The sequence below is a fragment of the Ambystoma mexicanum genome, chromosome 6p (genome assembly GCF_040938575.1).
Source record: "Ambystoma mexicanum isolate Mex_15411 chromosome 6p, UKY_AmexF1_1, whole genome shotgun sequence".
Taxonomy (NCBI): Eukaryota; Metazoa; Chordata; class Amphibia; order Caudata; family Ambystomatidae; genus Ambystoma; species Ambystoma mexicanum.
The window spans coordinates 1126139337-1126156953 of NC_090935.1; the positions used below are offsets into that span (position 1 = coordinate 1126139337).

At 49.0% G+C, this 17617-nt stretch overlaps 1 protein-coding gene across 6 annotated transcripts in view; it reads left to right on the forward strand.

The window, feature by feature from the left end:
• RFX3 (regulatory factor X3) overlaps positions 1–17617 on the forward strand; it is a 1045627-nt gene that overhangs the window by 532508 nt on the left and 495502 nt on the right. For all 6 annotated transcript variants that reach the window (XM_069625736.1, XM_069625732.1, XM_069625731.1 and 3 more), the window contains one exon: positions 17520–17617. In XM_069625736.1, coding sequence (XP_069481837.1) covers positions 17520–17617 — 98 coding nt within the window. The remainder of the gene's footprint in view (positions 1–17519) is intronic.

The window sequence follows — 17617 nt, forward strand, 5'->3', positions numbered from 1 at the left end:
AATGTTAGACACTAGGCATGCAGGTTTTTTCCCATGTTCCCCGTTTCCACTTACCATCAGTTTCTCCATTTAGTATTGATAGCGTAAACATTGTGAAATAAAATTGTATTCAACAATGTTTCCGGTGTGGTGGTGGCGCTGTGGAGCAGCCCAAGATGGCTGCCTAGCTCTTGAGCTCCGTGTGGCTCCGGCTGAAATCCGCCATCAACTGCGGTTCCTTTTGCCTGCACTGTCTTATTTTTGGTGGAGCTGTTGCCCCTTATCTTCTGGCAATCTTGTTGCAATCCCGGCCCGAATCGGCCCCGGGAAGCCTGCGAACGGGACTTCATCAGCCGCGGGTCCCACCAAGGACACCATCGAGCGGAGGCCCGCTGCCGGGACCCGCGTGCACTCGCCTCCTCCTCCACAGTCGGCGCCGGAGTGACTGTCCCGGCGTGGAGGCCGGTCGGGGACCCCGCCTGCCACTTCTTCCTTTGCTTACAGCGCCGGAGCGCTCATCTCGTCTAGGCGGCTGGCGGGAGCCTGGTTACCCTGAGCTTGTGTGGCTCACATTGCTGGACTAAGGAGGTGAGGAGCTGGGGGGGAGCACCGGGCGGACCCCCGTCCACTTGTCTGCCTGCTCCTGTGAATCCGGGCCCTCGCCCTGCCCTGCGTGTCATCTGTGCGGCCTGCATTCTCGGAGGGCCTGATCTCAGTAATCGTCGACACGATTGGAGGGGAACTTCTATGAAACTAGTGTCCGGCTTCATCATCGGGGAGCCGCTCGCTCGCTGGACCTACTTGCCCTTTCTGTCGACTCCTGCATGGCCCTGGCTCCCTACTTTCCTGTGGCCTGCCCGGCCCCACCGCTTCTATAATCGGCCTGGGCTTTTCTACCTGTCGCTTCTGCACGCGGAGCCGGGTTTCCTTGGGGCCGCTGGCGCGGCACTCTGGGCTTTTCACTGTCGGGATCTCACGGCTGGACCCTCCGCCCCGTTGTCTGCCCCAGCAGCCATCTGCCATCGCTGTGTCTATATCTACAATGCCTAATAAGACCAAGGGGGTCTCGGGGAGAGGAACCATGGACAAATTTGCCAAATCCGTCCCGAGGGAGGAGATGGGACACACATCGTCCTTGCAGGAGGACCCGGAGGGCGACACCACCTCTGGGGCGAGAACCCCCGATCTGACCACACTTATGGAATCTATGGCCAAGAACTTCGCCTCGTTCCACGAAAAGTTGGACGACATTAATGCCAATGTTGCCTCTCTTAAAACCCGAGTGGACCAGGCAGGCACCAGAATCACCGAGGCCGAAAGTAGGATTTCCAGGAACGAGGACGAGATCCATGTGCTGCAGAACACCGTCGCCTCCCTGTCGCGCGATATGAAGAGTGTGAGAGCCAAGTGTGACGACCTAGAATCGCGCTCCCGTAGGAACAACCTGCGGATCATCGGGGTCCCTGAGAACGCACTTAAGGGCCGCATGGAGGACGCCGTTGAAACTCTGCTCAAGGATCTGCTGGGCAATCCGAGTCTCTCACAGTACTTCACTGTCGAGCGCGCGCACAGGGCCCTGTCTCCGCGGCCCAAGCCGGGGGATATCCCAAGGCCCATCATCGCCAGGATCCTCAATTATGATAGAGATCTTATCCTCCGGCTGGCCCGCGAGAGGGGAGACTTGCGCCACGAGTCCCACACCATCAGGATCTTCCCGGACTTTTCGATTGGGGTGCAGCAGGAGCGGCGCCAATTCCTTGGGGTTAAGAAACTGCTTAGAGAACGCAATGTCCCGTATGCCATATTGTTCCCGGCCCGTCTTAAAATTACTCACAATAATATACTATACTTTTTCACTGTCCCGGATGAAGCGACAAAATTCATCGAGGATCACATACCACTCCACAATCCGGCGCCTGATCACGCCGGCGCTGACTGACCAGATGTAGCTTAGTCTGTCACTGCTTCACCTAACTGGCAATCCGTCAATATGCATGGGTCAATGGCAATTTTCTATCATCAACCATGCGGTCTGGGTACTCTTAATACACTTTGCGGGCCGTGGCCCAGCTTGGGTGTTGAAACTAGCGTTGGGACCCTACAAAAACTCCGTATTCCGCAGGAACCTGTTATTTGACAGCTTAGGCAACAGCGCACCTCACTCCAATTGCAATGTTTCTGTTTTGTTGGATGCTACTGCTAGTTGGCCCCAGTTGGGCCCTGGAGAGGGCATATCCCTGTTGGATTTTGCCCATCGACCCTTACTTTCTAGTGTTGGTCGGGTTAGTTGCTGGCGCGTGTATGCGGGGGGGAGTGATTTCCACTGCAAGTTGTGGGTGGGCAGTGAGGGAGGGGGGTGGTACGGTTGGGGTTTGGGGTAACAATATTGTAAATGACAGGGGCGGTTTGGCAAAGCGCACGACATCAGGGCGCCCTCGTGGGAGCTCTCCCCATTCACTATGTAGGTTTTTACGGCGGTTGTGGGATGTACCTTAGTCTCCCGTAATGTCCACAACAGTGATGTCCTGGAATATCCGGGGTTTAAGTAACTTCACCAAGGCGCGCAACATCATAGCCCACGCCAACAGACAAGGTTGCAAGATATTATTATTGCAAGAAACACACTGTGGGGGCTCGCTAGCTAGGTGCATCGCGCCTGCATGGGGTCCACACAGGTACTTCACGGCTTATTCGACCCGCGCCAGAGGGGTATTGACAATGATTCACAGGTCACTTAAGTTTGTACTCCACAAGAGCTATATCGATCTGGAGGGAAGGTACATTATCCTACACTGCGCAATAGCGAACAGGGACTATTTGCTGGTTAATACGTATGGCCCCAACGTGGACTCTCCCGACTTTATTGACCGGATTGCTTCCATTTTGTTGGGATAGGTAGGGGTGCAGATTATCTTGGGGGGGGGGGGGATATGAACTTCATCTTAGACACCACACTTGACAGAACCGACTCGGCCCCCAGACTCCTTTCCAGTGCGGCGCGCAAGCTCCTTGCACACACCATTGCCCTTGACATTCAAGACCCCTGGCGGGTTATGCACCTGCAGACGCGGGAATATACTCATTATTCCTCGGTGCATGACAGCTCCTCCAGAATTGATATGTTCTTCCTGTCCAGTTCCTTATTGGAGAGGGTGTTGGAAACTCAAATATTGGCACGCAGCCTGTCGGACCACTCACCAATCTGGCTCTCAATGGATTTGGGCGTACCCGCTCCTACAATTAACTCCTGGCGATTTAAGTCTTTGGCCTTACAGGACATAGTATTTAAAGCTGAAATACTGTCCGACATCCAGTCCTACTTTGAACTTAATACACCTCAATCCACCTCTACAGGGGTTCGCTGGGAAGCTTTCAAAGTCTTCATCAGGGGAATGTCCATATCTACGGAGGCGGGAGCCCTCAAGGCCATTAGGGCTGCCCTCGTCCGCTCTGAAGCCAAACTACGCGAACTTGAGAACGCCCATCCTACGTCCATCGACCCCCCGACTCTATCCCAGATCAGCAAGGAACTCCAATTTTTCAATGAACAAGCCACCAGGGAAGTCCAATATTTCAGTCGCCCACAGGCGGCTCGTAGATATGGAGAGGGGGACAGACCTGGCAAGACACTGGCTACGTTGGCCAGGGGTGAGTGGGGCCAAACCCAGATAACTTGTATCAAGGACAGCCTGGGGTTGGATCGGTGGTCTGACCAACATATTCTGGAGGCCTTCGCTGACTTTTATTCAGAACTGTACGCACAACCCCCCGAGCACAGTGAGTCCCAAATGCGCGACCTCCTTGAGCAGATTCCCATGACTATCGTCTCCCCCGCTACCAGGGATCAATTGGATTCCCCCATCCTGCTGGATGAAATAGTTGAGGCTATATCTAAATTCCCTAAAGGGAAAGCACCTGGTCCCGACGGGCTGACAGCTGAGTTTTACCAGGAGCATGTGGCCATCTTGGCTCCCAGGCTACTTGAGGTTAGGAACGAGTCACTTCGGTTGGGCACCCTTCCCCCTTCGCTGCGCGAGGCCACCATCACGGTCCTGCTCAAACCCGGTAACCCCACTGACGAGTGTGGATCATATAGGCCCCTCTCACTGATGAATTTGGACACCAAAATCTTCGCCAAAGTGATTGCCAACCGCTTCCTCCCGGTCATGTCGTACATGGTCCACGAGGATCAATCAGGCTTTGTACCCGGAAGATCGACGTCCCACAACATTAGGAGGCTGCTTAACATCATGGCACGTATCGATCAAGGGGCGAGTGCGGTTGCGGTCACACTGGATGCCCAAAAGGCATTTGACATGGTGTCTTGGAAATACATCTGGTTGGTTTTGGAAAATATGGGGGTAGGGCCTAATATGATAGCATACATTAGGTTACTGTACACTTCCCCGGTGGCCAGGGTGCGAGTTAACTCTCGGACGTCCGGTCTGTTCCCTCTCTTCAGAGGTACCCGACAAGGTTGCCCGTTTTCCCCGATCCTCTTCGCCTTGGCGATCGAGCCTATGGCCGACTACGTCCGGGAGCGGCATGCACGGAGGTGGGTGCGGCTGAAAGACTCCCCTGAGATCATCTCGCTGTATGCGGACGATGTGCTACTCTTTATTAGAGACCCAGCTGTTCATCTGGACCCGGTCTTACGTGACGTTACCCGCATAGGCACATACTCGGGGTTCACAATAAATTATACGAAATCTGAGATCCTCCCCCTCACTAGCTCCACGATACAGCCCACCACTGAGTACCCGCTCCGTTGGTGCCCGAATGGGATTAAGTACTTGGGAGTCCAGGTGTCCCTCACCAGAGAATCGCTCCTAACAGACAATTACCAGGCAGTAGCCGAGCATGCCGAGGCCAAAGTCATGCGCTGACATACCCTCCCACTATCGCTAGCCGGCAGACTCTCGCTGGTAAAAATGATCCTGCTGCCCAAGTTGTTGCACATATTTGGTAATGTGCCTGTCTGGCCGGGTAGGAAATATTTCACGAATCTGCATAAAATGTTTGCCCAGTTCCTGTGGCACTCTGGCGCGGTGCGTAAAAAGTGGTCGGATATGTCACTACCCTATGACAGGGGGGGTTTCACAGCCCCAGACTTGCTGCGATACTGGACTGCTTCGCAGGCGCAGTTCGCATCTTACTGGTACCCCGGGCCTCCACCTCGTCCCCATGTCAAACCTGAGGTCCTGGCAGTGGCGGGCATTGATGTCATGTCCTTGATTCTTAACGGGCAGTATGTGCCGGACTCTCCCATTGATCCGGTCCGGACCACGGTACAGGCTTGGGGCCAGATATTCAAAACTTGCGACGAGCAATGTCCGTACTACAAATGGCTCCCCGCCTGGGGGTTTCCCGGGCTGGAACCCACGCATGACACCGCCCTGGCGCGCCATTGGGAGGCCCTGGGATACCGCGCCCTCACCGATTTCTATCCAGAGGGACAGTTTATAACACCGCAGACGTGGAGGCCGGGGCACTCGGGTTCTGTTCTGGAGCTCCTGCAGTTCTACAGACTCTGCGCTGCCTTCCGAAATCTATGGCCTGTCTTCCCCATTGAACCCCTGGACTCTCCCGCGATTGCTTACATCGCCAACTCGGGCGGCGCCCGAGGGGTGGTTTCCTCATTATACAAGCTCCTCTCGTCCTCGCCCTCTCTGCTTCCGTCCGGGGCCCGTGATGACTGGGCCTCCGAGCTGGAACTGGAACTTACTGACCAACAGTGGGAGAAGATGTGTTCCCATACTAGCAAAGTGTCCCTAAACTTCCGCTACCGCACCATACAATATAAACTGCTTAATAGGCTGTACTACACTCCAGCTAAGAGTGTCTAGGTTTGCTTGCTCCGATCCTCGGCTGTGCCCTCGCTGCGGCGCGGAGGACGCTGACCACTTGCACATGTTTTGGAGCTGCCCGGAGCTGGCCACATTCTTGAGTAAGATCATAGAGACACTGTCTGAGATCACTGACATTAAGGTAGACCCTGATCCAATGGGGGTTTTGTTTGGAGTGTGGCGGGCTGGGGGAGCGGTAGACATTATTAAATTCTTAAATGTAAGCTGTATCATAGCCAAAAAGTGTGTCCTTCTAAGCTGGAAGAGCCCCAATCCCCCTGCATTCCAGAAATGGTTAAATTTACTCACCTGGTCTCGAAACTGTGAGGAGGAGTTTCTGGGTATGCTCCCAGTACGCTCTCGTCCTCGAAACATATGGACTGCATTCAACAGCTACTTGATTGGCTTAAATGACACTTCCTCTGTGGATGGATCCCCTTGACGTCCCTATTGCTGCTCGTCTTCTTGGTGCTCTGTGACATGCCATTATTCAACCGCTGTTATCATAATTTTGTCTATATGCTCTGTATGCACCTGTAGATGCAACGAATTAGTGATTATTGCTCTGGTGTGTGTGTACGCCTTTTGCCTCTGTCAACAAAAATAAAAGTTTAAAAAAAATAAAAAAAAAATGTTTCCGGTGTAATATCTTCTGAGTGCAGGCAGTGCAACCTAGATATATGCTCCGAGGGCCTTTTCAACAGTAGTTGAGAAACAGCTGGAATAGAGTCACTGCTGCCTGGCGAGGGGTGCTGTTTGTATTTGGCTGAAAATAATGAAGTTGATCCTACCACCTAAATATGGCTTCATTATGAATTGGTCATGCAATGTAACCTGTCCAAGGAAGGCCTTTCCAGGAAACATGCAAGAATCATGAAAACTTCTACCAGCAGGAGTGGAGGATGAAATATTGTAATGCTATTCAAAATGGTAATCAATAGTCACAGGAGAGAGTAGTCCTATTAGGAGAGCAACAACTGAGACAGAGTAGAGTCTGTGCTATTGCAACATGCAGAGAAAAGACTGTCTTGTCTGCCATCAATATCTACGTATGGCGCTTGCAATTGCACGGCCTGGGTAACTCTTACATTCAACTATGATTGTTTTAGTTTAACTGGAACAACTACTATAGATAAGGAGGAGGGGCTAGGTTCCATTGCTGACTATTTAGCATAAATGTGCAACACTGAAGAGTGATTATTGGAAACACTTAGGATTAATCATTGGATCTACCTCTGAATCTCTCGTATCAAAGAGGGACGTTACAGAAGGCCGATTTTAGTAGGCTGACTCCCGCAACACTGCTCTTTACATCTCCACCTTCCTTCCCTATGCTTTCAGGGAAGGTTCAGGGGGGCTTCCCACATCACCCTTTCCACTCCATGACCCCTCCATCACACCGTGCCCCCTCCATAGCACTTACCTGTGTCCCGCCTCCATAGGCCATTGGGAGGAAGCCCGTTAACGGTATTGTGCATCAGCCTTTTTCCGGCACACCTTTGCATGTTGCGCTTCCCATAGCCGTTTACAGACCACGAACATAATCATTACCACTGGCAGGTCATACAGACCACCTTCTTTTCCAACGTTTTTCAGGCAGCTCTGCTTTTGTAGAAGTGGAGAAACTATCAGCAATTCATGCTTGTCCCCCCCAATAAGGACATTACAGCCCAAACATGTAGGTCACATCCTTTCTGCATAAGACAATAACAAACCCTAGGCATGGGTGGAAGTGGGAAGCAGGCAAGAAGGGGGAAGGCCATGTGGGAGACCCCAGGCAGAGCCACAGTTTTGGGCCAGGGAGTTATCAGACGCTGTTGAGGGTGCGTTGTTTTATGCAGATGGACTGGGTCTGGCAATAAAAGGCAGGCTACATCAAAAAGTGGAACCAAAGTCTTTGCAGAAATCAGGAACAGATTTATTACAGGCAGAGAAGTAGACTCATTAGCAGCAGAGAAAGTTAGGCACAATGAACACAGATGATTATCTGCACTGGGTTATGGACACAAGATGGGGCATTAATGGCAGGTATACTAGCTAGGCACACCTACTGGCATGGAACCCGGGGGCCTGGGGGAGTACCCTTGGATGCAGAGAGGAGAAGGTACCCCAAGGGAGGCAGGGAATGGTTGGAGAGGGAGTGGGGCTGGTAGAGACGGTGAGGGCTGAGAGGGGCGCACAGTGAGATAGGCACACAGTGGAGGTGGCACACAGCGAGAGAAGTGCACAGTGTGAGGCGCTCAGTGAGTGTGGGGCACACAGTGAGGGAGGTACACAGTGAGAGACAGGCAGGCACAGAGTCACAGGGAGAGAGGCAGGTACAGAGACTCTGGTGCAGGCACAGAGACAAAGAGAGGGAGGCAGGGGAGAGCAGGCATAGAGGGAAGCGCGGGGGAGCATGGGAGAGAGAGATGGAGAAAGAGGCAGGGGGAGCAGGGCAGAGAGGCAGGAGCCCTACTGGTGGAAACGTAGAGCAGGTTGGGGGACGAAAGAGAGGGGAAGGATTGAGAAGGGAAGAACAGGTACTTTTTGAGGAGCTTCCCGAGTTCTTCTTTCTCCCCCCTCCCCCGCCCAACACCCCACCGCCAGCAACCCAGTAATCCCAGGTCCTATGTCCACTTATAAGGCTGTTGTTCCACCCCTCCAGAGCCTGCCCACACCCAGGAACACATCAGGGGAAACTCATTTCTGTGTGATTCCCAGGTCAAGGAGATGGGGTGCAGGGTGGGGGGGGGCACAAAAAGGAGGTTAATTACAGTGTGCAGGACATGTGTGCAAACACGCAGGGACAATAGATGACTGGGGATTGGAGGAGGTTCCCAGAAAGGGATGCAAAGGGTCAGGGGGGGCCAGGTTGCTGACCTGGCAGATAGGCGGATAATTACAGGATATGCGACAAGTGGCCTTCCAGAGTATTATGGACACTATAAGTGGATCTCGTTTTGCAGGGAGGCTTGGTGCCAGCACAAAGGGCAGATAGAAATTATAGGGTGGGGGGAAAGGGGTCAGTCCCAGGCTGCAGCTGAGCAACAGGTAGAACTGGTTTCTGAAGGGAGCATGGCTTGCATTACACAACCCCTCACACAGTGCAGGGGACCCAGAGGTAAATACATTTGGGAAAAATAAGTAATGCAATATTTTGGTCAAATGGGAAATGCAGAACAACAAGTGACCTATAGGTGAAACAAACACAGGCCGTTTGGGGTCCACACGTGGAGGCTGCCATTTCCACACATGTTGTAGCTTTGGAAACTAGACATGGTAAACTTCGGACCCATACCTGGGTTTACCTGTTCCACTAATGATGATTTTTGCACGACTGAGGAGTAATAGATGGAAAAGTTTTCAAATAAACATAACCACTGGCAATGAATCAAGACAGTGTCTGATCATATGAATTGGTTTTCTGAATAGTCATGAGTACAGATGCACTCTTTGTATGGTTGTGTTCTTTTAGTCAATGCGGGCCTGACTGTATAAGGTTTTTACAATTCATCTGTCCTGACACGCATGAGAACTTTGTTTATGAGCTATGATGCAAGGAAAGGTATACTCATTATTTCTTCACTTAGATAGTTCAGTATACCCCCCTGCGTGAGGGATAGTTTCCTAGGAATTGCCACTGTGCTCCAGTAATAGCCACTAATTATTCAAGGCAGCCAGTCAATTTTCTCAGCTCCTAAAAATAATCAAAATTTGTGGCTGCATCTGAATTAATTTTTTAAATATGCACCGTAATTATAAAGGCATGTTTCTTTTAAGTGTTTGGGACTCCCTGCATTGTGTGAGGAACAGTTTGGAAATTGAACTACTTAAAGTCTCACGTGTAGGTGGGACTGTATCATCACACACGCAAAACCATAGTCACCAACACCCAAAATCAATTATTGTAAACCGGGGATAGCGAAGATTACAACTATAACACACCTTGTGATTGCAGTCTTTTGGAAAATTTGTTGCTGCCTAGAACACTTTTGCCCCATTATGAGTTAGGCGGTAAGTGGTAAAATTGGCAGTAACTGAGTTAACTCCAATTTTACCACTATGCCATATTATGAGTTTGTGTTTTGAGTGGAGGATTTACCTCCAGAAAAATTGGCAGAATTGGCGTAATTACTGTAATGGTAAGGATGGATTTACCTCTGATTTTCCGCCTAACTCATAATGAGGCTATTAGTGCTCTCCCCGGATGGGCCTGGGTTTGCCCAGAAGCTGATGTGAATTAGGGAATACTTTTAGTAGCCCAGAATTTCCTACGCTAAGGCAGTCTTTTGGCAGCCTAGCAAAAATGTATGTAAATGGCACTGTAGAGCCAGGTGCTTATGTAGACAGCTGGAAAGACTATTCTTATGACCTTAACTTATCCATTAAGCAGCACTTAATTATGTTCAGAGTAATTAACAATATTCAGTGCTGTACGGCACTGTTTTGACAATTAAAACTGTAAGCATATGCGGGTCAGATACCCTCCAACAGTCCTGTATGGTTTTGTTAGTTTGAAAGAAATCACTTAGTCGATCTTTCAATTGTTCACATATTTGGAAAAGGGACTGTGATACTGCAGTCCCTAAGCCACCAGTTGTCCCCATGAACACCCTCAATGTGTCTCAGCACCAGGTCTTTCATGGCAATTTCCTGATCCGTGAAGTAAGGTAAGCCGGTGCCTCGCCAGCTAGCCATTTATAGACCAGACTTAGTGCTTTAAAAATAATTCTCTCATGGACCGGGAGCCAATGCAGCTCCCTATGGGCTGGAGTAACGTGTTCTCTATGCTTCAAGCCACATACAGTCCTAACCACGTCATTCTGAATTGTCTGAAGCCTTTTTATATTTGCTTGTGATGTCCCAACCAACAGTCCATTACAATAATCTAACCTTGTATTTATTGTAGCATAGGACAATTAGCGCTCTGTTTTTCTCGCACAGCTACGGATTTATCTGCCAGAGAAGCTGGATCTTATAAGTGCAGCTAGAGCTCAAATAGGAGACATGTTTTTAAAAGTTAAGTTAGGATAAAAAATGACACCCAGTGTTTTTACGTGGTCAGAGACCTGTAACTTAATGCCTTCAATCAAAAAAGCCTCATATTGAGAGTCAAGTCTTTTCAACCTAGCATCTGTACCCACAATCAGGATCTCTGTTTTCTTTTATCATTTAGAGCAAGAGGGTTCTCTGCCATCCCTGATTTAATGGCACCAAAAACCTCACTGATGTTTACTGAATGTTTGTTATATGATCCAGATAACGCCAAGATGATCTGGATGTCATCCGCATAATTTGCTAATTTTACACCCAGACCAACAGAGAGATCAAACAGAGGTTTAGAATAAATGTTGTACAGTAGTGGACCTGATCCTGCTGTAAGTAAGATTTCTCCCTAACAATTCTAACCTTCCTGGTTCCCAAAAATGATCTGTACCAGTTCACAGTTAGCCTTGAACAGTTACCCACATTAGCCAAACTGTCTGCCAGCAATTCATGATTCACCAAGTCGAAAGCGGCGGACAGGTCAAGCAATAACAACATGGCTAAACTGCCCTTATATACAATGTCAGCTAAGCATGATTCCACATCCACAAGTGCAGTTTCAGTCCCATGCTTTTTCCTGAAACCCTACTGACTCTTGGCCACAATTCCCTTCTTTTCAACAAAGGAGTCCTACTGAATACAGACAACCTTGTTTACGACCTTCAACAGGTATGGTACATTTGTTATAGGCACATAACTGGCAGGGAAATCCATGCTTCTTTAATACATTCTGCAACACATCTTTCCTGGAAGGATCCGTTAATAAAGGTTGTGACCTTTTAGGATCCGTTAATAAAGGTTGTGAACTGTACCAGTTCACAGCTAGCCTTGAACAGTTACCCACATTAGCCAAACTGTCTGCCAGCAATTCATGATTCACCAAGTCGAAAGCGGCGGACAGGTCAAGCAATAACAACATGGCTAAACTGCCCTTATATACAATGTCAGCTAAGCATGATTCCACATCCACAAGTGCAGTTTCAGTCCCATGCTTTTTCCTGAAACCCAACTGACTCTTGGCCACAATTCCCTTCTGTTCAACAAAGGAGTCCTACTGAATACAGACAACCTTGTTTACGACCTTCAACAGGTATGGTACATTTGTTATAGGCACATAACTGGCAGGGAAATCCATGCTTCTTTAATACATTCTGCAACACATCTTTCCTGGAAGGATCCGTTAATAAAGGTTGTGACCCAGGGCACAAGAGTAGTCAAATACTCTTTAAAGTATGAGGCAGGAAAAACATCTCACTTACATATGTGGTTTTCATTTTGGACACTAAATTATGAACAGCTCTCTTGAGCTAGATTTGGCTCCCATGATCGTTCCTCTAGTATTTCCTCTTTGGCTTTACAAATGGTTCTATGATAGTTTTTAGCTGCCACCTTATACAGCATAAGGGAACAATCTGGGGGATTTTTCCTCCAGCTCCTCTCCCCATACGTTTAAGCTTCCTGGCTGCTATAACTTCAGTAGAGAACCATTGATTAAAGGGTGGTTTTGTTTTACTTGTTAGCCTCATGGGTGCCAGCTTTTCAAAAGCCCCATTCATAATAATACAGAACGTGTCGGTAAACCGCTCCAGAGAGATATTCTGTTCGAGAGGCTAACTGGGGGATAACAATGGAATGGAATTCCTCTTGCAAGACTTTCCGAGTACTTCTCAGAAGGTTTGATTCAGGCATTTTTCTGACCATTTTTCCTGAAGTAAAAAAGTAAATGGGAATGTGGATATCGAACTGCACAGAGTGATGATCTGAAGAGATACAAGTTTGGATATCCAACGGAAAGATTACTTGATTTCTTGTTAATACCCAATCTAAGATATTCCCTCTTTGGTGTGTGGGCAAGGTTATGTGTTGTTTTAGTCCTATACTCTCAAGGAGATTTAACAAGAGTCCAGCTTCTTGATCATCAGGATCAGAGGCCCATAAGTTAAAATCTCCAAGGACTAGTAACAGGGCTTGAGGTTTATTATTAGATCCCAGAAAAGCAAGCAACTGCTCCTCAAAAATAGGGGTGGATGTAGGTGGGCGATAGAGGATGAGGATGCTAAGTGTAGACGTAGAATTAATCACCAATTTCACCAACATAGTTTCACAGGCATCAAATGCTGGTGTACTTGATAGAAAGATGTTAAGACATTCCCTAAAAATGATTGCCACCTCACCTCCCCTCTGGCCCACCCGATCCGAGTGTGAAATCTTGTAACCTTGCGGCGTAGCTATTTGAGCAGAGTGAAAGTTAGCTTCTTGGAGCCAAGTTTCCATTAGAATAGTAAGATCCAAATTAGCGCTGTGAATCCTGTGAGCTACTTCTATGGCATGGCACACTCTGGATTGAGTATTCAGTAGCATTGTCTTTAAAAATAGGAGGTGTAGTTAATTGACATCCATTTACTACCCCAAGATCCCATTGAGATTTTAAATAAGTACATTTGTTGGCACATTGTGAATTTCCGTGTCTCACCGATCATTCACACTTAAGGGAGAGCCTCCGTGGTTTAGCACCTCATTGATTACAGTAATCTCTCGTGCACTGTCTCGAATACAAGCTTCTGACCTAACTTTGCGGTTCTGCTGAATCGGAGCGATTAAGTCGCTACGCGACATCCTTTGAGTCAAAAGTAATGAAAAAAAATGTAGTAAAAGGTTTCTGATTAATTGTCTAGAACTCTAGGGCGGGAGAAACAAACAGTACTGCACCCTCACCGATCATGAACCAACACAAACCGGCTAAAACACAGCAGGGTTGATGTGCCTGAAAACAACTAAAAAGCCCACAGACACTACACGAAAGCTGGGAAATGTAGTTTCTTGCTGCACGGAAAGAATACATCCCAGGCAGTGTTTTAAGTTAACGAAAAGCGCAGTGTACGGGCACAAACAAACCCCTAAAATTCCGTTTTAAAACTTATATGCCATCCATGATGTTCCTCCTTCACCCCAGATCATCCAGGCTCTCAAAGGTGAGTTCACCTAAGAGACTTAAGAGACTTAAGTCTAAGACTAAGACTAAGAGACATAAGAGACTTCACCAGCCCAAGTAATATAAACAAGTGTGCATTTAAAAAAAGCAAACTCGAAGCTGTAAAATTAACGGCACTATGCTTTCCTAAAATGGCACCCTGAGGGGCCAATAGCTCCCTGGGGGACTTTGGGGTCCTGGGCAGTCGCCCGGCCCGCACTGCCCTAAGGCCAGCCACGCACCCGCAATTCCAGCACAAAAGCCTGTAATTCCGCAGGTGTGCCCTTCTGTGCGCGACCATCTCCCAGGTCCATGTCAGGGGAACCCAGCCACTAAGCAGAACTGTGTGCCCCCTCCTGCCCATTCCCCTACTTAACTGAGGAGGCTCTGGACTCTGACTGCCTGCTGTTCCCCTCTGTACACGCTTTGTGTGCCGCAACACCGGAAGCTCGGGCCACAGCCAGGGCTGGACTGGCCCGTCGGCCAATCGGCCCGTGGCCGATACGTTCCGAGGCCCTGGGGGCCGGTTTGCTGTGTGTGGGCCGGTGTGCTGGCTGGCTTGCACGGCGCACAGCGTGTGCATTCATTAAAGAGAGGTAACACGCGAGTGTTGCCTTTCTTTGGTGAATGCACTGGCCTGGTGGTGCCCTGGACTCTGGGCCGATCCGCCGACAGTGTGGCGCCAGTTGTTGCAAATGCAGTGGGTCACGGCAAGGGGAGCGGCTCCTGGGCCAGGAGCCGCTCCTTTTGTTGTGATTCATTGCATTTGCAATGGCAGGTTGTTGGGGGCTGGGCCGGTCATGTGAGTTCCTGAAGTCTTCCTGGTGCTGAGAGGGCTGAGCGGCTGCGTTCTCTCTGTCTAGTTCCCCTCTTCCCTTGTCTGTTTCATCCGTCCACTTCCCCCCACCTCTCTGCTCTGCTTCCCCCCGCCCCATCTCCCCCGGTTTCGCAGTTAATCCTCGGGCTGTGGCTGCCATCGATTTCCCCTCAGATCCGGCCTCAGTGATCACTTCTGCGGCTTGAAATCGCCTGCAGCCAGAGCCGAGCCGTCAATGGGCCGCCGACACGATTCAATTAACAGCGAGCAGGGCCGGGCGGGGGGCGCCCAGGGCTTGGAGAGGGAGGAGGGCAATGGGGAAACTCCGGGGATTAGATTCGGGTGGGGAGGTGACAGAGCCTGATTGACCCGACGGCCATTCAGCCCGTGGCTGCTGGACCGAAATCATGGATGAGGCACTGGGCCTGCGGCCGGTTGCTGAAGCCCACGCCTGGGCCCGCAGTCGGCGGACGTAAGTTACACATTTCTTTTTTTTTTTTTTTATTTTTTTTTTTCTTTACTGGCTGGTGTGATTTCCAATACGCCAATCATGCAGTGTTAATAAGTAACGCTGGTGCGCACAGAGTAGTCCTCCATTACGTGTTTGTGATCAGAGGGAATAGTCATGAGGATTTCCAAAATGTGACCGACTATTTCTTATGGCCTATTTGGCGTGGCCTGGCTGACCGAGTCATGGCAGGGCAGGACAGGACACAGAAAATAAATAGTGCCCTCGGCTGCACAATTAACACAAGCCCGGCAATTACTAATGTAACACGTTTCACTGTTAGTACTTGCGTTCTTATACATATGTTTGTAGACAATTGAAATCGGGATTGGTGGGGGGGTGGGTCGGGGAGTTAGTACTTGCATGTCAGTGGAGGGATCGGAAGATTAGGGGGTTCAGACCGCTCATTCTCACTGCAGTTATTAGGTGTGTGTGGTTTCAGATATGAAGGGGAGAGTTAATTGCTTGTAACGTTGCGAGTGCACTAGAATAGTCTCTTTTGAATGTGTAAAGAAGTTAGCTTCCCCCACACAAGGAAGTGTCCCCCCCGGCCCCCACACATTCTGTGATGTTAGCACCCCTCCCAACGTTTGAAAGGTTAGCCCCAGCTCTCCCGACAAAATGTTAGTGTAGATGCACCCCTGCCTAGTCCTACTCTGTATTTCCAATTGCATGCTGGAACTTGTAGTTTGTTTTTTCCCATTGTAAGGAATAGCCTACAAGTCCCAGCATGCAGTGGGGAACAGAAACAGGACTGGCTCGAGGAGTCATACATGTATGTGGGCAACTTGGCAGCTATGCGAGTTCAGGGAGTAGGGTCTGCATGAAGAGTTGCGTGAACGTGGCACTCTCCAATCAGGGTGTCAACAGTGAAGTCCCTTAATGTGCGCATGCGGGGCTGGCTATGCAGGAAGCTTTGCATAGATTGCAAGGGAACATGAAGGCCCTGACTCGGTGCTAGGGGAGTGAAGGTACGCTGACAGGGGGCGAGGTCTGTTGCTGCCCCAGGTGCCCTTGTGTTCGGTTGTGTGAGTGTCCACACGCAGTCTGTGAGATTGTGTGCCTCGATAGCCCTCTGCACAGATGACTGGGGTGTGTAACCATTTCGATGATTGTGAACTTTCCGCCTCTCTCTCTTTTGGCATAGCATTTTCTGTAAAGTCGTGAATTGATGCGATTCAGGGATTATGGTTTGAGGGCCACTTTTTTGAGGCGATGGGTGGGCCACTTTTTTGAGGCGAGGGGTGGGCCACTTTTTTGAGGTGAGGGGTGGGCCACTTTTTTTCGGACGTCCGGGCCTATTTCTTGTCCCACTCCGACCCTGGCCACAGCACAGCGCGTTTTTGTGCGCAACCTTTTGTGACCCGGGTTTCCGGCTCCCTGCCACACAGTCTGCAAGCGAGCAATATTCAGCTTTACACTAATCCCTGATGTGGAATGGACTAAAGCTCATAACATACCTGCCATCTTTCTCTCTCGTGACATACAGATGTCACGAGAGAGAAAGATGGCAGGTATGTTTTAGTGACCTGATATGGCATTCTTAACCCACCACGTCACGTGCAGTGATCCATGTTATCTTACTATGTTTGAGAAAAATTCCAGTGGAACTCTTGTAACAAAAGAGACTTTTATTTCGATGTGGTGGAGGGCATTTCACTCCCACTGCCTTTAGATAATTGATTGGATTTACGCATAAGAGTGCTCAAGACAAATAAGAAAATCCTCACAATACAAAAATATTAGAGTTGTTTTGGAACGTGCTTATATAATGATGTAGAAACATAGATACACAAAACAATGAGGAGAAACAAACTAACACAAATAATTCAGGAATGGCAGTGAGACATACACACGTAAAATGTCCATCAATACCATAACGTCAGAATGAGGGGAAACAATCCCTGTGCCCCTGTTGAATGTCAACAGTGTACTCTCTGACTAGCCAGCATACAGCTCAGTAATAAGAAATGCATTAACTCTAATCAGGACTATATTGTGATAGAGTGAAGCCATAGGCGTCTATACATGAAGGTGCATTTTTTCAGGAGTCATGTTTTGATGTTGCATACAGATCTACAACATATGACGGTTTATTTTAACAACAATCAAGTCATACATACATGTATCATTATTTGGTCATGCAATTAACAGAACTTTACATTGTGGATGTAATTCTCTGGATAAATGGGGAAAGATGTATTTCTGTTATACCCTTAGTGCATTTTGAATAGTCATACGTGGTTGCGAATACGCATATTGTACAATGTATGCATGGGCTTTGAGATGTGAGAAACCCAGTAACAATGAGCATTATTTTTCATGGTCTTTTCAGAACGCAACATGATGTTCGTTCTCTTTTATTTTTAGGTTCAACAAGTGCAAACTGTTCAGCAAGTACAGCATGTTTACCCAGCACAAGTGCAATATGTGGATGGAAGTGATGCAGTGTACACAAATGGAGCAAT